We start from the raw sequence: 27,963 nt of genomic DNA on the forward strand, positions 1-27,963 counted from the left end.
TACAAAAGAACACAAGAAAAACTGTTGGTTTATTGATATTACAGTTAGTTTTAATAAAAAGTAAAATACAATCATTAGAACAACCATAACGACTTATAAAAACCAAAAAGTAAAAACTATCTTTAGCACTAAGTATTCCATATACAAATTAAAAATTTGGTACCTGTCAATTATCACATCAAATGTTGACTTACTGTTTGAGAAGTGCTAAGCAAAACTGTTCTGAGTTTCCTAAGAAGCTCCAGGTAGAAAGATATGCTATGTCCCCATGCTCTATCTCTGTATCTGGCACAGAGTTCCAAGGCAAAGGTTGTTCTTAGCTTTATGAACCACCAGAGACGATGATGTGAGTGGCTGGCTCGTCACAGGTCGTTTACTCTTCTTTCCCGTTCCACTCTTAGCTTCTTTTGGAGGGGGCATATGAATTGGTTTCCATGGAATTGGGTTATAAAAAGTTGGTTCTGGGTAGGAATTTCCACTGTAAAAACCTATAATCATTAAGAAACGAGAATAAACAATAAATAAAATTCTTAGATCAAAGAAATCAATTATTTTTAATTGCTAAAAATATTAAAATGGCAACAGGGCAAAGTATCATTGATACATCGATATTCTAACTTAAAACTAGAAGCCTGAAATGTTTTAAAAGAAATAATATTGTTCTAATATAGTACTGTGTAAACAGAGACTCCGCTTTCATTTCCTGGCCACCCAGACCCGAATAATCACACAGAAACTATATTAATTACTACACTGCTTCACTCAGGTGCATTCCTAGCTAGCTCTTACATCTTAAATTAATCCATTTCTATCAATCTGTGTATCACCACAAGGCTGTGGCTTACCAGTAAGGTTCTAGTATCTTTCTCCTTCGGCAGCTACATGGCGATTCCTTGACTCTGCCTACCCTCTCTCTATATCTCTGTTCAGATTTCCCGCCTGGCTTTACTCTGCTAAGCCACTGGCCAAAACAGCTTTATGCATCAACCAACAAAAGCAACACATACACAGAAGGACATCCCACATCACCACTGTAGCAAACATTAAAAATTGTGAGCATTTGAATAATACTGTGAAAACGTACCTAAATAAAAATGTCTACAAAAGTTTTACTATGTAATTTCTTTTATAACTCTTAAAACCTTTAGGCAAAGACAGAAACAAACAAAAACCTTTATGCTTTTAATTCAGTCTTGGAAATGGCTAATTGTGTGATAGCTTCCTTTATCAGATACTAAAGTTTATATATTAAAAAAAAAAGACTTTATTTCATGTAAGTGCCCACAATAGCTCAAGATTCCTACTTAGAACCACTCAGCTTGTACATTACTGTCAAATTAGGATTCTGACCACTAGTTGGCATTCATTCTGCTAATGCACGCCAAGTGTTTACAGAATGGTGACATCTGACAGCCCATGATGGGGTGCAGGGAGAACACATCGGAAATTGCCTCCGAGTCCTCCACTCACTGTGGAGACAGAAATTTTTCTACTGTGTAATTTGTAACAATGATATGGACACAAAGAATGGAGATGGGAGAAACACAGTGTTTGCTGAAAAACAAGCTGCGTGTGAAAATTAAGCTCATTCAAATTCAAAAGCATTGAGATAATAATCCATTATTTTGGTAATTAACTTCTAGTCAATATCTCCATTCTCACTTTACTATCTGGTCATTAGGTTAAAATAATTGCTTATCACCCTTTTTCCAAACAATTTTTTTTTTAATTTCAAGGCATATGTCATGCCAGTGCTCAGTATCCATACTAGATGATCCTGTGACATCTAGAGAGGCCTAGCCCTGACAGCAGGAATGTGTCTTTCAGACGCTCCCAGTCCTCTTTGACTGCAAAGATATGTCAACACACACTTCACCAAGACAGTCAAAACAAAGTCTGCAGTATGTTCTAGTGTGTGAACAAAACAGAATGGGAGTATTTAATAATAAATCACTTAAACAAGTGAAGGCAGCTGTCAGCAAGGTATGAATTTCCAACATGAAGCACAAAGAAAAACATGCATTGCCATTATAATCAGACCAAGTCAAAGGGCAAACTGGGTACATTTGGTCATGTGCTGTCTAGTATTCTGCTCTTCAAAATAAATGCACTGGACCCTGGAAGCTCTGCTTTAGATACTGGTAGAAAGAGAAACAGCAAAATGACCCTGTGAACAACCTCAGTTGAGGTTCGATGATCCAATAAATAAGATAATTTATTTTGGAGTCCTGGGGTCTGAGCGCAGAGTCAGGCATATGCTAAAGTACTGAGCTACATTGCCAAGCATGAGAAATTTTGTTTGCTAACATTAGAAACGATTGCTTTAAAATGTAGGTTTGTGGCTGGCCAGTGGTGGCACACAACTTTAATCCCAGCACTCGGGAGGATCTCTGAGTGTTTGAGGCCAGCCAGTCTAGTCTACAGAGTAAGTTCAAAGAGCTACAAAGAAAAATCTTGTCTCAATCCCATCACCTCCAAAAGTCTGCAAACTGTAATGATGGCTGCTGGGGAAAGGGTTATACAAGCAAAAGAATAAAACCACAACCCCTTTGCACACCTTGAAAAAAAATAAAACCAAACTGGGCCGGAGGCTTTAATGTCAAACCTGAAACTTTCAAAACTGCAGAAGAAAATGTCTACAACACATCAGGGTACAAGCCCAGGCAAGGACTTTCCGAAAATGATGCAGCAGCACAGGAAACAATCCCAAGAATCAACAATTGGGATGACACAAAATTAAGACACGTCAGCAGAGCACAGGAAACAATTACCAGAGCGAAGAAACAACAAGCGGAGTGGGGAAGCCTTTGCCAACAACACAGTTTTACATAAAATACACAATCTTAGTCTAAAAAGAATTACAAAATGAAACACCCAAAAAACAAAACATCCCATCAATAAATGGGCTGATGAAATGAAAAGGGCATTCTCTAAGTATAAATAGCCACAGGGATTTGACAGAGCTGCCAGCCAGGCTTGCTAGTATACATCTTAATTACAGCACTTGGGAGGCAGAGGTGGGTCATCTCTGTGAGTTCTAGGCTCACAATGAGACTTTGTCTCAAAAATGTACAGTTTTTAAGTTCTCAGCATCCTTAGTTTTGAAGCAATTAAGATCACTTTGAGGTCTATCTTACATTAGTCAGAATGGCTGTCATCAAGAAAACAAATTCTGGCAAGGGAGTGGGGAAAGAGGAGCCCTCTGAGGGAGGCAATGTAAACTGATACAGTCACTTCAGAAAGCAGATTGGAGGCTTCTAAAAAGGAGAGAGAGACAGAGACAGAGAGACAGGGAGAGAAAGATAAAGAGAAGGAGACAGAGAGAGAGAGAGAGAAATAGAACTTCCATATGATCCAGCTCTGGAGTATATACCCAAAGGATTTAAAGTCAGAATACCATAGAGAGACCTGTACATCATGTTTATTTTTGCATGAATCACAATAGCTGGGAAATGGAATCAGCTTAGATGCCCATCAAACGATGAATGGATAAAGAAAATGTGGTTCATATGCATAATGGAAATTTTATTCCAGCAGAAAGAAAAATGAAATCATGACCCTTTGAGGAAAATAGCTTGTTTCACTTAATATGACTTCCAGTTTTATCCAAGCTATCTTTAAATCCTTAAATGTGAAGCCTAGATTTAGAACTCTGTAGATGTACATGCTGTGTACACATCCTGAGAGGTGATCACGAGAGGGAAGGAATACATCAGGGGTGGGAGAAAGACAAAACAGTAGAACACTTGTAACACAGAAGAAAGAAGGAACCAGGAGCAAGGCGGGAAGAAGACCAGCGGGAACTGGGTATATGTGTGTGAGTACCTGTGAGCCCAGGACTCAGGAAGGTGAGACAGGAAGACTGGAGTCTGGGCAGCAAAGGAAGATTGTTTCAAAGAAACACAAACAAACAAAATGTAAAATAAAGTGTAAGTATGCGGTTTTGCAACTGTTGCCTTTAAGAAATATATTTATATATGAAATGCAGAGAATAATAAATTTACAGCACTTCTTTAGCAACACACAGTTACAATATTCTAGAAAATACTTTTACACATTTCTATTTCTATCAAAGGAAAAAAAACATTTATATAGCATTTCCTTCTGCAACCATACTTATGCAATCCACACAACATAAAAACTAACCTGTAAGCTTCCCACTGGCATAACCATAGCTCTTTGCAGCTGGACGAGGTTTATTTTTTGCATTTTTCAGCCATTCCTTAAACTTCTTTTCTGCTATTTCCTTTTTCTCTTGTAATTCTGCTTGCCGTTGCTTTTCTTTTTCCTTAAAATGACAAGACCAAAGAATTCCCTGGGGTATTCTGTAACTAAATATTCTAGCCCAGTCTTAACTGTTTGTTTGTCTTCCCCTCGGTTGCTTTCTGCCCCAATGACACACTGGCCATAAAACTGAACTATGTTTCTATAATCAAAGAGCAAAAGTAAACATGATCAAGGAAGGCATTAAAGTGTCTCCCAGTGAACAACAATAAGATAGCAAATCCATAAAACAAAACAATGCCAGTCTGTTTTAGAGGAACTTACAGGCAGTAAAACGTCTACTATAAACTGTCAAAAATGGTTAAAAAAGCAGTAATAAAAATTTTGAGCCTGGCTGATGAATATCCACAGGCTTATTAATAATTTTCAAAGAATATCACAAATGCATATTCATTTTTGAAGCTTAAACATAAAATAACAGAAGGCTAGTTTGTGTATTTTATACTGAAACAGTGTTAACTAATTATACTTTTGTTTCTAAAGTACACATTTAAATACCAAAGTATGCATTCTGACTGGTCACTTTAATTAAAAATACCTTCTCTTTTTTCTTTTTCTCACATTCTTCAGCATTCTTTTTCTTCAACCATTCTTGGTATTTTGCTTTTGCTTTTTCTTGCAAATGTTCTTTCTCCAGTTTCTTTGCTGCTTTTTCTTCCATTTCTTTATTAATTTTTTGTTCCCTTTCTTTCCTTTCCTTAATAAAAATGAAGGAATTTTAATTGAAGTATTTATAATTACTTTTATAGAAGGAAGGCTCCTCAGAGCTTGGAACAGTGACTGATAGGTACTCAAGAAAGACTAGCTGCATTACCACATAAAAGCGACAATCTACTGAATTTTAGCATGTTTTCATGGGCATCCCTTGCACTCTGAATATGAATCACACATGCACACATTTCCTCAACAGTCTGCCAGTGCAAATACTTGTATAAATCATCACTGTTAGCAAGTTACAGAGAAAAAATCCACATTGCTTGTTTGGCTCCACAATCCCTACATAGATTCAAAGTCAATAGTCAGTTCACACCCATCATCCCAACATTTAGGAAGCAAGGGTAAGACTAACATGAACTTGTAAGTCTCGGCTACAAAGTTAAGTTCTAGGCCAAGCTGGGCTAGAAAGTGAGATAGAGAAAGTAGGGGAGGGAAAGAGAGGAGAGTTTGGCAAATGAAGGCATAAAAGTCAAATCTGGTCTACAAGCCCCCTACAATTGTTTTATTGAAAACGTTGCTAACACAGACAAATCAAAACAAACAAATAAGCAATCACCAGAGTGAAGAGACAGCCTGCATAATGAGGAAAAACAAATTTTGCCAACTGCACATCAGAACAGCTTCAAATCTAGAATCTTTAAAGAAGCGCAAAAGTGAAAAATTAAAGAATAAATCCAATCAATAAAGGGGCTGATGAACTCAACAGACAGTTCTCAACAGAACAAATAAAAGTGGTCAATAAAGACCTGAAAACAGTTTTAAGCATCCTTAGCCATTAGGTCAATGAATTAAAACTTATTTGAGATTATTTTATTCTCGTCAATATGGCTGTCATCAAGAAAACAAATACTAGCAAGGATGTGGGGAAAGATGAACCTTCCCATTCTGATGGTGGTAATGTAAATTAGTACAGCCACTATGGAAATCAGCTTGGAGGGCTCTTAAAAAACTAAAAACATAACTAATATGACCCAGACCTCTAGCTGCTGGGTATATACCCAGAAGACTAAGTTAAAATACCTTAGAGATACTTGTACATTCATGTGTATTGTTTCACTACTCACAATAGCTGGAAAATGAGACTAGCTTAGATGTTTCTCAAATCATGAATAGGTAAAATGTGGTTCATAGAAACAGTGGAAATTTTATTCTGGCATAAAGAAAAGAAAAATGAAATATAACATTTCCAGAAGATAGAATTGGAAGTTACAAGCTAGATTTAGAAAGGCATCTATCACACGACAACTCTTATAACTCTAGATGTAAAATCAAGTAGGTAGGTGTGTGTGTGTGTGTGTGTGTGTGTGTGTGTGTTTGGTGAAACTAGAAAAGGGATCATGAGGTGGGAGAAATAATCTACAGGAGGAAGACGAGAAAGAGCAATGACTACATCTGACACGAAACAGAAGTGGATAATATAAAGAAAGCAAAACAACAGACTGATGTGGGATTCACCTCTGTATACTGTGGATACCACCGGTAAATAAAGAAACTGCTTTGGGCCTATAGCAGAGCTATAGGGGAACAGAGCAAGGCAGGGAAAACTAAACTGAATGCTCTGAGAAAGAAGGCCGAGTCAGAGAGAAGCCATGGAGCCACCACAAGAGACAGACATGAGCTGTTAGCTGAAACCTTGCTGGTAGGCCACAAGCCTCATGGGAAAATATAAAATAGTAGAAATGGGTTAATACTAGATGTAAGAGCTAGCAATATGTTTAAGTGATTGGCCAAGTGGTGATTTAAATAATATTGTTTCTGTGTGATTACTTAGGGGGTCTGGGCAGCCAGGAAACGAATAAGCAGCCTCCTACAACACCAGAGGAGAGGCTTAGAAGTAGAGGGAGAAGTTAGGCAATGGGAATACATTAAAACAAAAATACATTGACTCTACATATGAAAATACTGTCATGAGACACATTATTTTGTATGCTAGCTTTAAAAATTAAATACAAAAACCAGGGGCTAGATAGATGGTTCAGAGGTTAAGAGCAGTGGCTGGTCTTCCAAAGATCCTGAGTTCAATTCCTAGCAACCATATGGTGGCTCACAAATGATCTATAATGAGATCTGCTAGCATCTTCCAGTATGTAGGTATACATGCATGCAGAATACTGTATACATAATAAATAAATAAATCTTAAAAAACAAAAACAAACCATAAACATTAAAATTTGGATCTGGAGTCATGGCTTAGTGGTCAAGAGCACTAGCTATTCCTCAAGAGGACTCAGATTCAATTTCAGAACCCACATGGTAGCACACAACTGTCTATATAAGTTTTAGGAGATTCAATTCTTTCTGCTGGCATCTGTGGGCACCAAGCATGCATGTGGTGTACAGACCTATATATGTGTGTGTGTATATATTAATTTTTAAAGAACAATTAAACAGTAAAAAGTATTTTCAGCACATATATCCGCCAAGGGACTTGTGCCCGGATAAAAAGTTCCAGGGCCAGAGATCTCTCTCAAAGCCCTATACTGGCTGGCATATCCATGTTAAATTACCAGTACTATAAAAACAAAATCTAGAGACAGCTGTGGCGGCACAGATGTGAACAGCAGTAGCTGCTCAGAAGAGAAAGAGAACTGCTTGGGTGCAGGAGTTCAAAGAATACGTGGACGGTATGACAACCCCATCTCAAACAGACATGAAATCCTATTTTTATATCTTTAGAAAGAGGATGAGGCTGGGATTAAGTCTAGACATTTATGCATGCTAAGTAGAAGCTAGGTCACTGAGCCAAATTTTTGCATGAATAACAACTTCTTAATACATTCCAAAAACAGGCAAAAGATACACAAAACAAAACAAAAGCCAACTACAAAAGAGACAGCCAAACAGCGCTACTGACCCATTTTGCTCCTCTGCATTTCTGTGCTGCTGTCACAATTCCCAGCATGGCTACATTTAAGGTAGCTGGACTGAACTCAAGTCATAATGGTGGAATCTGTATCCTCCAGTATTAGTGTCCTTATACGAAAAGGAAGCGATATGGGAGTATCCCATGCAAGGAACAAAACACAACTGTTTTTTGTTTTTTTTTTTTTTCTGCAAACCAAACATTATGAATAGTCAAACCTGTATATCCTTTCTTCTAGATTTTAGGCTCCCAAGCTTTAAGAAACTTAACTTCTATGTTTAAAAAACACCTAACTAGACTAGTAAAATAAGTCTCCCAGTGAGATTAATACAGTAAGAAAAAATGCTAAACATCATTCATATGTTAATAATGAGAACATAAATAATGAGAAAAGAATACAAGCATTTCAGAAAAGTTTGATGATTTCCATAAAGTTTAAACACAGCTTCCATGTAGTCTAGTAACTGAGCTCTAAAGCATTTGCCTAACACAAATGGAAACAAACTTCCATTTGTGTGTGAGTACAAACTGAAAACACTCCAATTTCCTTTAGCTAGTGGATGAATAAGTAATTTGTGCAATTCTACAGGATATTAGAATAACAGGGATCAAGAATATATAAAATACTATGATAAAATTAAAAACATAAGAAAATTAACTCAAAGGAATGTATAACCTATCATTTTATTTAAAGAAATTCTAGAAAAGGCAAATCTGACTTCCAGAACAGTATTAGTTCGCTGCCTTGTTGCTGGGGCCTATCTGGGGTAAGGAGCAGGGTGCTGAGTGTAAGTGGACATAGGGAACTTTCCGGAATGACAGCAATGCTCTTATCACTGACTATGGTGCTGCTGGTTTGCTTGCACTGGTATGTAGGTTTATAAAGCTTCACAAACTTACAACTGATATACTACACGGAAATTATAGCCTAAAGATATGAGACTGCAGGAGAGGTGACAGCAATGCGAACGGGACAGGGTCAAGTAGATGACAGGCATGCAGAAAAATGACACCGTGAATCCACAACTCTGAATAAACATGCTAATAACATTGGATGTTATTGGAGGTAAGGAATATAAGCATACATACGTTTTTAAAAATTAGACAGGCTGTCACCACGACCTAAAGAGAGAGCAGAATGCAGAGGAGCAGAGAGTGAAGCCCACTAAGGGACTTCAGCGTTTTCTAGCACACTGAATCCTACATAACCAGGCACACAAGACAGTTTACAGAAGAAAACAATGAGACTACCTACAACTTTGTGGTTGTGAACTCTGCTTCCTCTAACAGCGCCTGCCCCACACAGAAGAAAGGGTGAGCAAACATAAGCTGACAGCTTGAAGGACACACTGATAGCACCACCATCAGTCACAGGTCTCGCTGAGCTGCAATTCACACAAAATATCACTTGTGCTGGAGAGTTAAAAACTAGTTTTATTTTTAAGGTACCTTAAAGCACTGAAAATAAAGTCCTTTCTCACAAAATATGTATTAATGCTAAAAACTAAGTCAAGAAAAAGAACTAGCACAACACATATACAAAAGTTTCCGATGAGATATGCCCTTTGTTTAAAAAGAACTTAGCAATTTACAGTTATAAGGAACCAACTTTGCTAATGGATTCATAAATTCTTTTTGTCTGATTTTCTGATAGAGTACAGTGAAACAACAGAGCAGGCAGCGGGCTAGGGCTGAGCGAGCCTGAAGCTGAGGCAGCAGAGGACCACACACCATGAAATGTAAACAGAGGAGCAAATCCTAGATGCCAGACTGGAAAAGAAGCAGGAGAGTGTCTTTCCAAACAGAGGTAAGTGAAGGGAAGGCTGGAAAAAGAAACTTAGTAGTTTTAAAAGGAAAAAGGGGTCGGGGAGCAGAAGGAGAAGAAGAAATGAAAAAGAAAAGAGCCATCAATTATTCCTTAACAGGCACAAGTCTGCTATAGAATACTGGTTAAATACAACTTTTCAGGGTTTATTTTTTAACCAGTTCTCAACCTTCTGGAACAGCAGTTTTATCAGGGCAAGTTTCTTTATCACCCTGCTCCTCACCAAAAAAAAAAAAAAAAAAAGGAATTATTTTTTTTCCCCAATAATTGGATTAGATCTTCTATCACGAACTAAAACAGCAAGTATATCATTGCTCTGTCAGTATTTCCTCTATTCTTAGACAAATAACAACTATGCATGATTGGCATGGCAAAATTAGCTTAAAGGAGTTGAATACAAGAGAGGCTTCTAGGTGAGAACACAGCACTCTGCACAGGTAGAACTATTCTGACTCATATCTATGAACTTCTAAAGAGTATCACCCAAAGTTTTGTTCCAGTCACATACTTCTGTTGATCTTAAGTATTCACAGAGAATATCTTTTGCTATATTATGGAAGAAGCAAGCAAGCAAAATCTACAAATGACTTCTGAAGGAAGGCAGAAATTTACAGGTATACACAACTAACCAATTCCTTCTTATACTCATACCCATCTGCAGCTATTGGTCTTCTTAGTAACACAACTAGGCATGAAAGTTAACAGTAAGGACAGAATTATAATTAAACATTTTAAATCTATGTCCTGCAAATTAAATATTTGTTTTAAATTAAATATTCATAAAAGTAGATTATAATCAGTACCATTATAAACAAAGAACTACAAGACAAATTTACAATAACATTTTGTTCATTTATCTCCCTGCGCCCCCATTTGACTGCTTGTAAGCTTGCTTGCTGAGGAGTTAACTCAGGGCCTGAATACTCAGGCAAGCATTCTGTTACTGAAATACACCCCCAGCCCCAGTAGCTTAAACCTTTCTGACATATGATTCAACACAAGTGTGTATTAAATTGAAATAGGGGCTAAGAGTACACAGCTCAATGGTTCAGTGCTAGCTTAACACAAAGCCCTGGGTTCAATTTTTAGGGCCTATTTTTTATTTTAAAAAATAATAACAAAAAATGAAAGGAGAGCTGGGAATGTAACTGTATAGTAGAACACTTGCCTAGCATTCTTGAGGCCCAGGGATTTATACACACATAACATAACACATACACATACAAAAGAAAGAATATAACCATTAGTTTATTGAATAAAAAGCTCATATATCATAACCAAAGCATTATGCTAAATCTAATAATGGATAAAAATTATTCATGTTTTAAAGGATCTTGAAAATAAAAGAGAAGTGAAGGCATGTATATAATATAAAAAAGCTTTTCTGGCAAATACAGATATACACAGGGAGAATATATAGCAGTCACTAACAGGGCTGCAAATTTATCAAATTCATAAGAAAGAACTTTGAGCTGGGCAGTGATGGCACACACCTTTAATCCCAGCACTTGGAAGGTAGAGGCATGTGGATCTCTGTGAGTTTGAGGTCACCCTGCTCTACAGAGTGAGTTCCAGGACAGCCAGAGCTGATACAGAGAGAAATCCTGTCTAGAAAAATCAAGGAAAAAAGAAAAGAAAGGAAAGGAAAGGGAAAAAAAGAATTTCTACCATATCAAAGGAGCGTCCACCTTGGTGAGGTACTATGTACAGGAAGAATGTGCTGATCCCAGAAGCCTTGGTTATTCTAAGAAAATCCCAATACCAGGTGGGAGAGGCCTTCAAACAGTACAGATTATACCCACCAGAGTAGGATGCTAAGACCCCTTTGCTGAAGACACCATACATCTTGGTTGTGGAAACCAAGCAGCCATAGCAGAACTGAGGTGGAAGTGTCCTCCCTGCTGTCTAAGCCTCACAGTGCTAAAAGCTGCTCTGTAAGTAACCGGGGGAGAAAAGTCAGTAATGGCCCTCCCCAGTGCAAGTCTTTACACGCTACATTACTAACTTGTCAGGTAAGATGTGCTTACTAGTACAACTGTTATCGGGGTAACCAACTTACTTTATACTTTATCTGAGGCTTGCTCTAAAAGAGAAAGCTGTGGACCTGGTCAAAGGCCTATGGCTGGAAAGTTCATAGGCACTGGGGATGAGCCCATGACTTCTGTCATATTAAGTGGACATGTTATCAAACTAACTCTTAAATATATATGCTCATAGTTATGTGCTAGTGCTGTCTTCAGCCTTCATCCAAAAAGGTTTCTCAGCGGCGCACGCCTGTAATCCCAGCACTCAGGAGGCAGAGGCAGGCGGATCTCTGTGAGTTCGAGGCCAGCCTGGTCTAGAAGAGCTAGTTCCAGGACAGTAACTAAAAGCTACGGAGAAACCCTGTCTCAAAAATCCAAAAAAAACAAAAAAAAAAAAAACAAAAAAAACAAACAAACAAAAAAAAAGGTTTCTCTTTGTAGCTAATAGCAGTTAAGGCACTATTCACTAGTCAAACTGCTGAGAACAAATGACGGTGTGCTCAGCATTAAACAAGGCAGTCATTTATATGCACAGGGAACACTGAGCCAGGGCTGAAAAGGATGTACAAGGTGAACCATAGTTAGGAGTGCTATGAAATGCTGTCTTATGAGCATAGCACGGCTGTGACATGCATGTACTCACAGCAGTTGCGGTTGCCTACATACAGTCCACACAAGACTAAACCAGTAATAGATGAGGGCAGGGTTCAGGAGGCCTGTCCCACCCTGCCCCAGGGAACTAAGAGCAGTCAAAGGACGCGGAAGAGAGGAAATCCTTATTTCAATGATAGCAACTGGCTAGTTACTCATGCTTCAAAGGACAGTGTCATATTCAAGCCCATTTGAGTGACCCTTGTCAAACAGTGGGAAAAAAGCAAAAACCAAACAAAAAGACACGAAAGAGGGATGAGAATTTGGTGGGACAGAGAGCTGGTGAGGTGGGGAAAGGATAAAAGAGGGGAGAGAGATGAGTGTAACGAGAATGGGTTATCATCTATAAAACTGTCAAAAAGGAAATAAACTGGAAATAAAAAAGCCAACTCAATAAAGTCTGTTCTATAAGTGCTTAAAAACAAACACAACAATAAAACCAAGGGGCCTAGAAAGATGTCTCAGCAGTTAATAGATTTTGTTACTATTTCAGAGGGCCAGAATTCAATTCCCAGCACCTATATCAGCTCTATCAGGCAGCTCACAGCCACCTGGTTCAAGGGTTCCGATGATGATCATCTTTTAGCTATGAGCATATGTGTGTGCACACACACACACACACACACAAATCAATCTTAAAGAAAAAATCCTAAGGAAATGAAAAAAAGTAAGAAATGATGCATTCTCAAAATCTCTCAGGGGTATGTATTTATTCCTGGAAGCTAGAAAACACAGCCAAAGCTCTATACTAATCCTATAAGGCAATGCTCTTGTACACTGTAAAGATTTATCACTTATATTGGACTAATAAAATGCTGATTAGTTCGTAGTTAGGCAGGAAATATAGGCAGAATGACCAGACTAGGAGAATTCTGTGAAAAGACAAAAACAGTTGCAGGCCAGACGTAGAGGAAGCAAGATGAAAATGGCTTACTGAGAAAAGACACCAAGCCATGTGGCTAACCATAGATAAGAATAATGGGTTACTTTAAGTTGTAAGAGGTAGTTAGTAATAAGTCTGAGCAATAGGTGAAACAGTTTATAATAAATATAAGCCTCTGTATGTTTATTTGGAACTGAACAGCTGCGGGACCAGGTGGGACAGAAATTTCCGTCTATAAGACTAAGTTTCTAGAATAAATAAATAAATAAATAAATAAATAAATAAAATGCTTATTTCCTTATCTGTGTTTGCTTTCATATAAGCCATTTTCTCTTCCCTCAAAATTTTCAGTAAAACTATCCTAAAAGAAGATGGGCTGTGGCTATCTCATGTGCTCTCCAACAGAAGCCCAGCAGAAGCAAATCATAGATAAAAGGGAAGCACACATGGGAGAAATGCTTAAGGAGAAATCTGGATCAGAGAGCACAGTGCAGTGTATTAGCCAGCCAGGCTGGAGTTCCAAAAATCTCAGAAGACAGAGAGGAGACATGAAAACTAGGGGATGTCATTCAGACTTCAACAAAAATAATCCAGCAGGGACAGATGATTCTATTCACTCAGTACTATTTCCGGGTAACTCATCTGCAATGCTGACCTGCACTACAGTAAAAGATGCTGCAGAATGAGACAGAAGACCTTGAACTTGTGTTCTAGAGCAAGGGAGGAAACAATGATGTTCAAGAGGCAATGAGACTACTCAGAAGCAATCATAAAAAGGAAATGTTTAGCAACAAGAATTATGATTATGCCTCAGTGACTGAGACAGAAGTAGTAAGAAAAATAAAGAAGCTGGAAGGTTCTTTATTGGGATAATCTTTTTGTGCACTGTATGAAGATGTCTGTTTAACCTCACTTGCCCAAGGCACCTTCTGATTGGCTTAGTAAGAGCTGAATAGCCAATAAGTAGGCAGGAGACGAAGATAGGTGAACTTCCAGGGAGAGATAGGAACTCTGGGAAAGAACTGGAGGTGCAGGAGATTTGCCAGATGTAGAGGAAGTTGGACATACAGTATTGAGAGGAGAGGTAATGAGCTGCATGGCAGAATATAGATTAATTTAAATGGGTTAAATTTAAGTTTTAAGAGTTAGTTGGGAACAAGTCTAAGCTAAGGCCAAGCTTGCATATTTAACAAGAAGTCTCTGTGTCATTATTCAGGAGCTAGTGACACAAAGTCCAGCTATAGCTCTATGAAGGGACAATGGCACCTTGTCATTGGTTGCTTCAGGTGTTACAACTTAGAAGTGCCAGTTTGAAAGTCCAAGACCATGAAATTCCACTAATTCCACTAGAAATAGCCTTAGTCATGGCAGGGACATACTAGTGGAAGTCACAGGAAAAGAAGTAGGAGGCAAAGGGCAGAAGATAAGACACTGGATATCTATCTATGAAAATAGGGGGAAACCCAACAAATCAAAAACAAAAAGCAAAAGATGACCAATCTTAGATAATGGGGGAGGAAGAAAGACATTGTAAAGATGTGAAGTGTGTACATGTATTTGTATTTCTTTTTACCTGTTCATTTTTCTTCTGAACCCATTCCTTGTGCTTTTCTTCAGCGATTATCTTTCTTTTTTCACGTTCTTCCATTTCTTTTCTTTTTTCTATTTGTTGATTTAATTCCTATGGGATTTTATTTAAACAAGGAGCAGCACTTAATAGACATACCCAAATCACATAATTGGAAAAAAGGCTGAGACTAAATTAAACATGAACATAATTTCTCTTATAGAACATATACCATAGTGACAAGATCTTATTTAAGTAATTGTAGGATAAAAGAAAACACTGGTACCACACATAAGTCATTCTGCAGGAACACAAACAATTGGTTGGTGGCAAAACACTAGTTTCTTAGACTAACCTTCAGCAAAATTACCCGAATTGAAATACTTTCCCATGCATAAATTTTGGCATCAACTGTGAGCTACTGGCTGTAGCTCAAGAGAATTATAACTTTCACTTTACAGTTATTTAAAAAAAAATAGATTCTTGATGAAAATAAAGGATAAGAATGAAATAATCCTTAAATTTTTAATTCATAGCTACACTAAAGAAATGTAAAGAAGCTATTTACTTTCTTAGAGGAAAAAAAAGGAATCTGGAGTTTTCTTCATTGATTTTCCAGCTGCTAGGATATAAAACAAAGCCATGTTCAGATCCCAGATTACTCAACTGCTTTGCTGTCACTAAAATCAACGTGTCTGGGCATTTTCCTCAGGAGAAAGAAAATGAAGAAACTCTGGCCAATAAAATACCACATAACCTGCTACTCATCAGTTAAATCTATGCATTGGTTAAGAAAACTGCTCAAACTAGACTTCTCTAGGATTCTCCACTCAATCACTGCTATCTGTCCTCTCTCCTTAGTTATTAATAATCAGATACATTCACACACCTTCCATTGGTCTACTCTCTTACCCAGCCTCCCCTTTCCCTGAGACCTACCTCTGTGAGCATACAGACCAATAAGAAGGGCAATTTTCTCCCAGACTAATTCCAGTATCTTAAATGAAGATAAGATGTTGACAGAAACAAAGGTTTTGGACTTCAGAACAAAACCACAAGCTGTCTATCACGAGTGCTTGTCTAAATTCCACTGGATAGAAGACAGCTGCCTCCTTCACTCCATAACTCTCAACTTTTAAACAATGCCCCTCTAAAAGCAAATTTTTATCTTGGTATTAAGACTTTTTTTTACTGACTAGCTATTCCTTGATTACTCATGCAATACATTTTTATAGAATGTTTGCAATATAACAAGAACTGGGTGGTGGTGGTAGGCTGTGTGTGTGTGCGTGTGTGTCTGTGTGCTCATGCACATGTGTGGGCGCCTACATATATGCAAGTGCTCACGTAATGCATGTGTGTGAAGTGTGGGCACAAGCACACCACTGTACACATGTGGAGGCCAGAGGACAGTTTTCAAGAGTCGGTTTACCCCTTCCACTGTGGGATCTGAGGATCGAATGTAGGTCATCAGGCTGTTAGGCAAGCCCCTTTACCCAATGAGCGAACTCACCAGCCTCACCTTGCCTTTTTAGGTCCCAACTCTGCTTCCCTAGCACTGGATTGATAAGCACACTCTACCACAAGTGGCTTTTTGTTGGTTTGTTTGAGATAAGGTCACTTTTAAAATCATTTATTTCATTTTATGAGCACTGATTGGTGTTTTGCTGGCATGTATAGCTGTGTTGAGGATGTCAGATTCTCTGTAATTGGAGTCACAGGCAGTTGTGAGCTGCCTTATAGTGCTAGGAATTGAACCCTGGTCCTCTGGAATTACAGAGCCATCTCTCCAGCTCCCACGTGTAATCGGAGACTGCGCTTTGTTTCCTGGCTGCCCAGACCCGAATGCCCACACAGAAACTATATTACTAACAACACTGCTTGGCTAACTGCTTAGGCATATTTCTACCTAGCTCTTGTTTTTCGAGACAGGGTTTCTCTGTGGTTTTGGAGCCTGTCCTGGAACTAGCTCTTGTAGACCAGGCTGGTCTCGAACTCACAGAGATCCGCCTGCCTCTGCCTCCCGAGTGCTGGGATTAAAGGCATGCGCCACCACCGCCCGGCTCTACCTAGCTCTTATATCTTAAATTAACTCATTTCTATTAGGCTGTGGCCTACTTTAAGGTTCTGGCACTTGTCTCCTTCAGCAGATACATGATGTCTCCCTGACTCCGCCTACTCTCTATCTCTCTGTTCAGATTTCCTACCTGACTTTGGACAAATTCCGCTAAGTCAATGGACAAAACAGCTTTATTCATTAACCAATAAAAGCAACACATACAGAAGGACCTCCCACATCACCTATGAGTGGCTTTTCCTTTTTTTTTTTTTTTCTTTTCTTTTTTTCTTTTGGTTTTTTGATTCTTAGAGATAGCTCTGGCTGTCCCGAAACTCAATCTGTAAAGCAGGCTGACCTCAAATTCACAGAGATCCGCCTGCCTCTGCCTCCCAAGTACTGGGATTAAAGGTGTGCACCACTAGCACCAGCACGAATGGCTTTTTAAAGGTCTGGGAAATTACACTTAGGCCTGGGTGTTTGTACAGTGCACTTTGTGGACAGTGCTGTCTCCTCAACCAATAAATTACTCTTAAAAATAAAATCAGGCATGTTATGGAAAATTATGTTTACATAACTATCAGATCTATATGTAAAGACTTGTATATGCATATGTATTCGTATGCATATACGCATGAGTGTATATACTGTATATTTTCTCCTGTTTTCTGACATAACTCCAGATGGTCTTCCCCTTATAATATGTACTTCAGTAATTTCCTAGTCAGTTTTCCACAGAATAGTTTTCAAGCCATTAATCACTGTCACCAGCCTTTGTCATTGAGAACTCTAAATCACCCCTTTGCCATGAAGTCTTGCTTCATAGTGTTCAATTTATGCCAGTTTTCTCAAAGAGAAAAAATTGATACCACTCTGTACTCTTCTAACATCTCCACCCCACCATCTTGCCCTGTAAAGCCATGTCCCCACAGTTAAAAGCAGTTTCACAGTGTGGATGTACAACTAGGTATGAATGATCATACTTATACCCTTTTAAAGGTTCTTTGAATAATGAACAACTGCAGAGGGGGTTACTCAGATCTTATGTCCTGTTTTATAGCTGTCAATTTTCAGTTAATTTAAGGGCTAAAGAAGACCCAGTAATACCTAGAAAATGCTACCACTGACCTCCCTCGTGGTCTAATTCCAGAGGGTCTGTTTTAATCGATTTGTTTTATACAAATTAAATAATTAAATAGTTAAGCTAACTGTAGGAGCTTACTAATCGAAATCCCAACATTTGGGAGGTGAGGCAGGAAGAAAATTGAGTTTGGGGTCAGGCAGGATGATCAGCAAATTTGAGGACAATCTGGGATATAAAAAAATACACTGAATATTAAATAAATATTAAGGCTGACTCATTTACTTTTAAAATACATCTTGATATTGTAGGAAAATGCACTTATATTAGTAATCAATTCCAGTCCTAACTTTAATACTAACTGAAACTTCAACCAAGTTACTTCTCTATCTTCCTGATTTTTTTTAGCTTTAGTAGGGTCGGCCTACATGTTGATATCCCTGGCATGCCCGGAACATAAGATTCAGACAAAAATACCTTAGTCATGTGAGAGTTAAGTAATAAGGTAGCATGAGAAAGGCCAAATAATTCAAACCATGAAAAGGATTTAATCCTTACAAATAATTATACCCTCTGTATGCTTAATCATTGTGGCGTGGACTTTATATTAATTATCGCCTTTCATACTCAGTAACAGCTAACCTGTACTGAGCGCTTTCTATATATCTGGCCATATCCCAACAGCCTGTGCTTCCCTTTCACCAGAGCACTGAAGAATATGCTCAAAGTCTAAGTTTTGAATGTAAGGCTCAAATGTATGCTATTAACCAGTCCTCTATTGCTAATGTCTGATTTGCAGATGAAGAGCCCAAGGCCAAGAGAATGTAAACAACTTTCCCAAGTTAAAATTTCAGCCTTAGCCTTACCAGGTAAGACTTTCAGTGAAAGGACTGGGAAACTAAACCAGTCACAAAGCCTCTGACCTAAAATTTGCCCTGTCTATAAGATGTGCTAAGGTAAAGGTGGCACAGAAACTGTGGGAGTAGCCAACTAATGACTGGTCCAGTTTGAGAGCATACCATGAGAGGAAGCCCGTCCCTTATACTGCCTGGAGGGCCAGGACCCAGAGCATGGACAGTCCAGAGACCTATGAGAAAACTAAACATGAATAGGGGAAAAAAGTCAGTGTCCTGATTCCCAATGATATTCTGCTCTACTCATAGACTGATGCTTTGTCCGGTTGTCATCAGAGCTTCTTCACACAGCAACTGATGGAAACAGATACAGACACCCACAGCCAAATGTAAGATGGTGCTCTTTGGGGAATCCTCCTCAATACGGGGAAGAAGGATTGTAGGAGCCAGAGGGGTCAAGGAAAACCTACCAAATGAACTAACCTGGGCTCACAGAGACTGAACCACAAACCAGGGAGAGTGCATGGGTCTGACCTAGGCCCTCTGCATATGCATTACAGTTGTGAGGCTTGGTCCTCTTGTGGGAATTCTAACAGGGGCCAACTCCGACTCTGTTGCCTGCTTTGAGAACCTTTCTTCCTACGGGATTGCCTCATCCAGCCTCAAAAGGAGAAAGAGCATAGTCTCACTGCAACTTGATATGCCATGGCTGGCTGATATCCACGGGAGTGCTGCCCTTTTCTGAAAAGGAGGACGAGTCTATGACGGGGAGGTGGGGGTGGTGGTGGTGTGTGCAGTTGGGATGTAAGAAGAAAAAAAGTTCAGCCTAGTTCTATATGACTCCACAGTTCAGATTTTCTTACTAATTTTCTCTAATTTAAGAAACTTCTTGCTTTGTATACTGAGTAAAAATAATTTGAAATAACTCCTTTTTTCTTAACAAGTAATTTGTTGGAGGGTCCAGACAAAGTCATAAATACCTCATTGACCTCTGTTTTACCACAAAGTCATAAATCAGACCGTGAGTCTAATATCAATTCAATAAGTTAAAAACAAGCAAACCCAAAATACATTATCAGCTGTTGCATAAAACTGAGACATTTCAGATACATATGTATACACACATTCATTTTATGTGCGACAAAGAGAATAGATAAAAACTACAAAAACCCAACACCACCACTAACAACAACAAAAACCTCCTCCAGATGACCTTGAACTTCTGATCCTCCCAACTCCACTTCCTAAATACTGGAATTATAGGTTGAGAAACAGGCACGTGCCATCATCACACCTGCAGAGTGTATGCCATTCTGGGAAAGGACCCCAGGGCTTCATGAATGCTAGGTAAGTAGTCTACCAATGAAGCTACATCTTCAGACCTGAACAAATATTTTAAGGGTTACTGTACTGAGACTCTGGGTGTGGGTCGGTAGCAGAATCTTTCCTAGCATGTACAGGGTCCCAGTACTGTGAGGGGAGGGGAATATGCTAGGCTAAGAAGGTAAGATAAGACTCTCATCTGGGGTCTCAAAAATACAAATTAATATGCAAAATAAATAAAAAAGCATTAAGATCATGATGGCAATGATACAAATAATACTAGTAAAAACAAAACCAGTCACCTTCATATTTGGTTTCATTTAATCTTCACAAAAGTCCTGTGACAAGTACAATTTCATCCCTTTTGTACAGATGGCGAAACTGAAGTACAGAAGGTTAAAAAACTTAGCTAATGTCAACCAGCAAGTGAAAAAGCCATAACTGGGCTCTAATTAATCCTTCCTGACACTAAACCATAAGGTCCTTAAGTCCTGTTAACAAGGCAGGGCTTCCCTCGCAGAGCACCTTTCCAGGAACAGATTTACATCCTAGAATACAGAGTAGCCTACAATAGAAATCAGCCAAATGGATCGGTAGCTGTAACCATTTGAGTTATGCCAAGCCACCTGAGTTGTGATCGTCTACCTAGTTAGAAATTTAACACAGAAATAATTAGTTTTAAAACTGATAAGGAATTATTCTAATACTATAAAGGCTTTAGTTTCTATGATTTTGATGTTAACATGTTTACTAACAGATGAAAATAAACTAAAATTGCTACATAGTGAACAAATTTTGACACAATAACATATTCTCTATATAATATTATCAGGAAACCACTTTAAAATGATACTAAAATTATTAAATAAGGACTGGGAGTGTAACACAAAGGGAAGAGGACTTGGATAGCATGTTCAATGCCCTTGCTTAAATTCTCAGAACAAAGATGTATTTTCAATGATATGGAAATATACTGATATCTAACAGGCAGAAAATGCAGGTTATAATTTGATTCAGCCAGGCAGTGGTGGCGCATAAATTGGGTAGTGTTGGTGAATGCCTTTAATCCCAGCATGTGGGAGGCAGAGGCAAGCAGATATCTGTGAGGCCAGCCTGATCTACAAAGAGAGTTCCAGAAGAGCCAAGGCTGTTTCACAGAGAAACTGTCTCAATCAAAAAAAAAAAAAAAAAAAAAATCAAAAAGAAGTTTGATTCTATTTCCTTAAAAATCAGAAGTACCCTTTAATATTCTTTGACCTCTGTTTAGATATGAAGAATTAAGTAAAATAGAAAAGTTGAGTGGGCATAGTTGTGCATACTTTTAATTCCAGTACTCAGGAAGCAGAAGTAAGTAGATCTTTGTGAGTTTGAGGACAGCCTGGAGCCTGGTCTACATACTGATTTCTTGGACAATCAGAGCTCTATAGTCAAAAAAAAAAAAGGATAGAAAGTTTGGATAATGAGTTTGGAGAATGTCAAACTATACAAATCTAAAACTAATTTGTTTTTTGAGTCTAGACAGAGTTCAAAAAAAGATTCGCACACAGAAAAATGTCCATGAGCAATGCTGAGAGCAGAGAAACATGAACACCTAACAACCAGCAGGTGCCCAGAACACACTCACTTTAGGAAACGCTCTTTGTAAGGTGAAGGGTGGTTGCCTCTGCTTCAGCTTCTCTGTCATTTCTGTACTCATTATACAGCTAGATTTCTACCAGTTAAATGGACATACACTAAGGTTCTATTGGATGTGCCTGTTTATACACATTAGTACATAGCTTTATATCACTGGTTTTATGAATTCAACTAAGAATGGATCAAAACTATACAGAGAAAATTGTGCTCATATCTATTATAGACAGTTTTTCTTTTAACAGCCCCTAAATACTACAGCATAATAACTACTAACACAGTATTTACATTATATTCAATAATATAAACAATCTAGAGATGATTTAAAGTATGAAAAGAGATGTGTATAGGTTACTGAAAAGTGTTATGCCATTTTGTATGATGGGCTTCCATATCTGTGGATCTGGACATCCTTTACAGCTACCAATGAGTTACTCTTTAATTTACAAAAAGAAAATCTGGACTGCTACATGCCATAATATCAGACTATTTATTCACAGGTGCTGAAGAAGCCTCATTTCTTAATGGTACTTAGCTTGTTTTCAGACCCTCTCCTAATGAGAAAATAGTCTTTCTCCCTTTCTCTCTTTCTCTGGATTTTTGAGACAGGGTTTCTCTGAGTAACAGTCCTGGTTGTCTTGGAGCTCCCTTTGTAGACCAGGCTAGCCTCAAACTCAGAGATTTGCCTACCTCTCCCTACCAAGTGCTGGAATTAAAGATGTTTGCTACTACCAACTGGTGAGAAAATACTATTTCTAAACAAGATTTATTAAAACTGACATAGTACTCCCCATGCAACAGCACAAACATAATTTCAAGGACAACAGCATTAACACTGATAAAAGTAGTCAGTCTATGAGCTCAGGATTCCATGACAAGATCGCTGTGTAGTTTTACCTCCAGGACTTTCTGTTGTAGTCGGCCACGCTCTTCTTTTTCTTTGCCAACAAACCACATCTCCCACGGTGTCAGGCTGCTTTCCCGTAACTGTATCTGCTTCTGCTCTTGTGTATCCTGGGACCCAGCTTCACAGCTACAAGAGAACAAAGTGCAGCACTCGCCACAGAGAACTTTTCTTTTCTAGAGTACAATTCACTTAGCTGTACAATAGAAGCAAAATGGGACATGGCTAACAGCTTGATTTTTACAAATCCATATGAATTACACATAATTTCTATTAAAATTATAAAACTCAATCTTTGAATTAGTTTATCATCAAACTGCCTTTATTTCTAAACCACACTATTTAAGAAGCCATAGGAGTATCCCAAACCCAATCCATCTGTCTCAAGTCCTATTTAGACAGCTAATTACTACATGTAATCCTAACCAGACCCTTTCCCTTTTCCTTCCTTAAACCGTACAAAGAAAAAAATAATGTGCACACACACTGAGCAAGCATAAGGCAAATGTGCTAACAATCAGGAATTCTGTGTATAAGGTAAATGGAAAATTGTAAGATTCTCTTTCAACTTTTTGTAAGTTTGAAAGTGTTTTAAAATACAAAGTTACAAAGAAAATGACAATTCTCTATTACTACGCACTTTTCTGTTTTCTCTAGCTGCAAATTGAACCCAGGGTCTGGAGCATACTAAGTATGCAGCATGAGCTACAAAGAACTACACCCAAGTTAATATTATAGTTGATTCCCTTTGCCAATTATCTTAGAGCATCCATAACTCCCCAGCCTAGTGGTCTCCTGTCAGTTTATATTTCCACCATATACATCTTCTGTAACTCTTCTGGGCAAGGATATCTAAGAGCAGAGCAACTTGGCTAGATGCACAAAGCTCACAAATCTTAGGGAACGCTTAACAACCAGACTCCAGTGAGAGACTGCTCAGGATCCAAAGCAGCTCCAAAGGCTAGGCTATTCTGTCTTTGTTGTTGTTAACGTACTGTTTATGTGTATGTGTCTGTATGTACACGTGAGTGCACATGAGCAGAGTGCCAAGAGAGGCCACTGGATGCCCTGAAGCTGGGCAGTTGTGATTCAGCTGTGAATGCTGGGTACTACACTTAGATCCTTTGTAACAGCAATGTGAGCTCTTAACCACTGAGCAATCTCTCCAGCCTCCTTTTTAACTCTGTGTGTATGTGTGTGTATGTGTGTGTGTGTGTGTGTGAGAGAGAGAGAGAGAGAGAGAGAGAGAGAGAGAGAGAGAGAGAGAGAGATGCTGATGATTAAATATAGTGCTTAGATAGGCATTCTGACAGACCCATCTCCTTCACTCCTAAAATCAAGTTTATTATAGACTAGTTCCTTGTCTTTTATATTGTTAATTCTAGCAAACAATGGCTTTAACAACTGCTTAATATAATTTTTTCTACCTCATAGATCCAGTTCACTCATTTTCCTGATATTATTCATTTATTCACACCCTTATAGAATCTGCATTCTGGTAGGAAAGAGGTATCGCTGATGTATTATTTATACACCTCCTGCTTTCTCAGTTTTGCAGAATGACCTTACCTTGTCCTACATCACCAATATCACACATCTTCTTAGTCCCACATTGGCAATATAGCTCTGCCTTTTACCTTGGGTTCCAGACTTTTCCAATCACCAGACTATCAAAATCAGTATAAAATAAACTCAGTCATTGGAGCATTCACCCTTCAGTCTCCCAATAAAAAGTTCACTTCTCTTAGAACCCTTAGCGAGAGTACCAGCACCCCCGATCAGTTACCAAAGCCAGAAATTCACCCACTTGTTATGTCGTCTCTACAGCCTTCATTATTTTCAAGTCATTCTCTTCTCTAACCCTATAATTGCTCTAAATATAAATGATCTCTCCTCTTTCTTTCAAACCACTCACCAGCTATATTCTGGTTCACCTCTTAAACAAACCCTTGTATCATCTCAAAGTTCTTCTATGTACTGTATTACCTTCAGCATACAATCCAAAGCACTAAGCCTGACACTCATCAATTGGTTCCTTCTCTTGTAGCAAACTGATGCAGGCTTCCGATTTCAGGCTTGCTGAACTGCAGGCTGATGATGTGTCATATCATTGTGTTCTCTATAGCTTTTCCCTCAAAGTGAGATTCCTTTCTGTAACAAGCTTTCTTGTCATACTATCTCTGGATCACCAGCCCGCAAATAACCCAGAGACATATTATCAATTATGAAAGCTTGGCCTTAGATTAGTTTTTTTCCCAACTAGTTCTTATAATTTGATTAACCCATAATTCTTATCTATGTTTAGCCATGTGGCTTGGTATCTTTTCTCAGTAAGGCATTCTCATCTTGCTTCCTCTGTACCTGGCTTGGGACTGCATGTCTGCCTTTCCTCTTCTCAGAATTCTATATTCTATCTTTACAGTGGAAACAAATATTCTGCAACACCTTTCCTTTGTCTCCACAAGGCCTGACGAAGTCTGCATTCTTTTTCCAGATGCAGTCTTAACTAGTCCTTTGGCCCAGGGCTGACGTGTGAAAGCAAGCTAAACTTAGGTGCTATCAGCTCATTCGGTTTTTAAATGAGAACCAAATATGCCTAATTCCTCCCGTGCACGCTCCCTTTTAGTTTTCTGGCTCTTGGAAGCTAATGCAAATCTTAGTTGAGCTGTATTCGGATGGCCTTTATTCCTCCTGCTGCTCAACTATGACATGCTGCTTGGTTCTTTTGAGTATTATTACAAAGTATTTATCAAAGCCTTCAAATTGATTTTTTTTATGTGCATTGGTATTTTTGTTGCCTGCATGTATGTCTGCGTGAGGGTGTTGGATCCCCTAGAACTGAAGTTACAGAGAGTTGCGAGTTGCCACATGAGTGCTAGGAATGGAACCCAGGTCCTCTGGAAGAGCAGGCTGGGCTCTTAACCACTAAGCCATCTCTCCAGCCCCTCAAATTTACTTATAAAATAGGTGAAACCCACTCTGTCCTGAAAGTTCCCATGAAAAGACTCCTAAAATTCTAATTCAAAGTTCTATCAGGCTAATCAGAGAAGGCCTAGTTCCTGTTGCCATCAGCAGTCTGGAGAAGTGGCTTCCTTGCTTACTCTGTGCGACCACCATCCTCACCAATGCACACATTCACCTCTCACCCTTCCCAGGCTGTTCATGCATTTGAGTGACTTCATGTGGGCCCATATCTAGTCCACTCTCATATGGGTGCCTTATACTGAAGGGAGCTATCTTGCTGCTTATACAAAAAGCCTGGGCTCGCTGGCCTGAGTTTCTTAGCTCTCCCCTACTGTGCCTGACACCCCTTGACATTCAGAAACTTGTAAGTACTTCCTGAAGAAAACACAAGGAATATATCCTAAAATGAAGCTGTCTTCAAAATACTGCTGCAAGGACAGGGCCTTTGCTCCCGTTTCCACACACCCAAGAATGAGGACATAAGGCAAAGTGAACCCGACCAGAGAACCTGAGTACTGAGCCCTGGGCTGCTTGTAACTGTTTGCCTTTGAGTCAGGCCTAGAAACACATTATCTTCCTTTGCCTTTTAAAAGGCTTGCTTTTATTTATGTGTATATATGTATACGTGTAAGTTTATGCGCATCAAGTGCAAGCACACAGGTGCCAGCAGGGCACCAGATGGTGCCAGATCTCCTGGAACTAAAGTTATGGGTAGTCATGAACCACAAGTCAGACCTTTTATCTGTATTCAGACACAGTTCTGTTGTTTGTAAATGGATCGATTTGGGCTTTCATTTCGATAGTGAAAGCCTTGTATATCTCGTTTATCGTCCCTATACCTACACTAGTATGTGGCAAGATGGTAAATGTTTGCTGAATTGATCAGTGTAAATAAAAATATTAAGATGGTGTTACACTTGATGAACATACACTATTCCATTAAATGTCCCTGTTCAGACAATGTTAACCTGTCCCTGCAGAGTAAGCACATTACTGGCTGGTGATCATACTCAGCTCTTTATATAAAAGCACCTACTTACTACAACCTCGTACCTACTACATATTTTAACAAGCGCTCTGGAGTCAACAATATGTGCTTTGAGGATTTTTAAGACTCCTGGCAGCAAAGTTTTGTGTGCTCGTTTCTATGTACAGTAAGTTTCCATGGAGATTGCAATAATCAGTCTCAGGAGGAGGGACGAAGAATCATGGGAAATCACTGGTCCTTTGTAAGAATTTGCCCAGCACTCCAGGATGGAGATGCAGACTTAGAAGACAGGAGGCGGTGGGGGAAGGGTGGGCGGTAAAGGGTTCTGAGCACCAACTCTAAGGAGTCTTGACAAGGGCTGTGAGGGCCGGGCCTTGAGATTACCTGGAGTGCCCCTGTAACTCCGTTGTTCCTTCCAGGCTCGCCACCTTGTCCTCTGACTCAGGGGCATCTTCGTCCACTGCCTCTTCATCCTCCCCTTCACTGTCGTCCTCGCCAAAAGGAAAGCTCTGGTGGCCAAGGGGAGACAACAAGGACAGGGTGGAGTTGCTGCAGCTCAGAGGCGGCGATAAGCACACGGTCAACGCCACGTCCTCCAGTCCTGGGCCCTGGGAGTCCGCTATGAGGTCGGCGACAGAGCTCGAAGGGGGCCGGGACTCCGGCCTGCACCGGCCCAGGAAGCGTGTGCGCGGGACGGGAGAAACCGCCCGCCATGGCCCCGCAGCCCGCATCAGGCCCGCCAAGTTCAAACGGCCCGAGCGGGACCGGAGGCGACTTCTCCCAGCAGGCACCGCGCGCGGCCGCTGGCCAATCAGCGCTGGTCTGGTCCCGCGTTGTCATAGCAACGCTTGGAGACAGCGAAGAGCTTTGTCCCAGTCTATGGTCCAGGACTTCCGCAGTCTAGAGCGCCAAGGTTCTCACTGATAGCGTCAGCTCAGCGCCTCCCGGGTCGCCTGCCAGGTCCTGGCGTCCTCCTGACTACTGTGTTTGCTGTGGTGCTGTAGGCCATTTGGTTCCTACACGTGTCGGTGTCACTAAGGCAGATCCTTTTAAAGGAAAAGGCAGAAGCGGGAAGCCATGATTTTCCCCCCTCCCTCACAGAAGGTCAAGATCATAAAAAATTAGCAATCGTGATTATCTGTATTTGTTTTGTCTTGACATCAGGCTGCATTTTAGGGAAGAGAACTTTATCCGAGACTTGTCTTTGAGCACCGTCTTTCACTGTATTGACAGCGACTGTCAACGCAGTTTGTCAGGGTGTGTGAACTTTCTGGCCTTTAAAAGCGTTTGTGTCCACACTCCAACATGTTCACACCTTAAAATCCCTCGTTCTTTTTATAACAAAAA

The 27,963-nt window shown here is 39.4% G+C and overlaps 1 protein-coding gene across 1 annotated transcript; it reads right to left on the reverse strand.

Annotated features, from left to right (window-relative positions):
- On the reverse strand, positions 1–27,386 carry Ccdc34 (coiled-coil domain containing 34). Its single transcript, XM_057781392.1, has 6 exons — positions 27,001–27,386; positions 22,658–22,793; positions 14,821–14,928; positions 4,823–4,981; positions 4,147–4,288; positions 1–488 (listed from the first exon to the last, which is right to left on the reverse strand). The coding sequence occupies exons 1-6, from the start codon at positions 27,345–27,347 to the stop codon at positions 274–276; spliced, it is 1,107 nt and encodes a 368-aa protein (XP_057637375.1). The 5' UTR covers positions 27,348–27,386; the 3' UTR covers positions 1–273.
- Positions 27,387–27,963: the final 577 nt, after the last annotated feature.

This window comes from Chionomys nivalis, chromosome 9 (genome assembly GCF_950005125.1).
Source record: "Chionomys nivalis chromosome 9, mChiNiv1.1, whole genome shotgun sequence".
Taxonomy (NCBI): Eukaryota; Metazoa; Chordata; class Mammalia; order Rodentia; family Cricetidae; genus Chionomys; species Chionomys nivalis.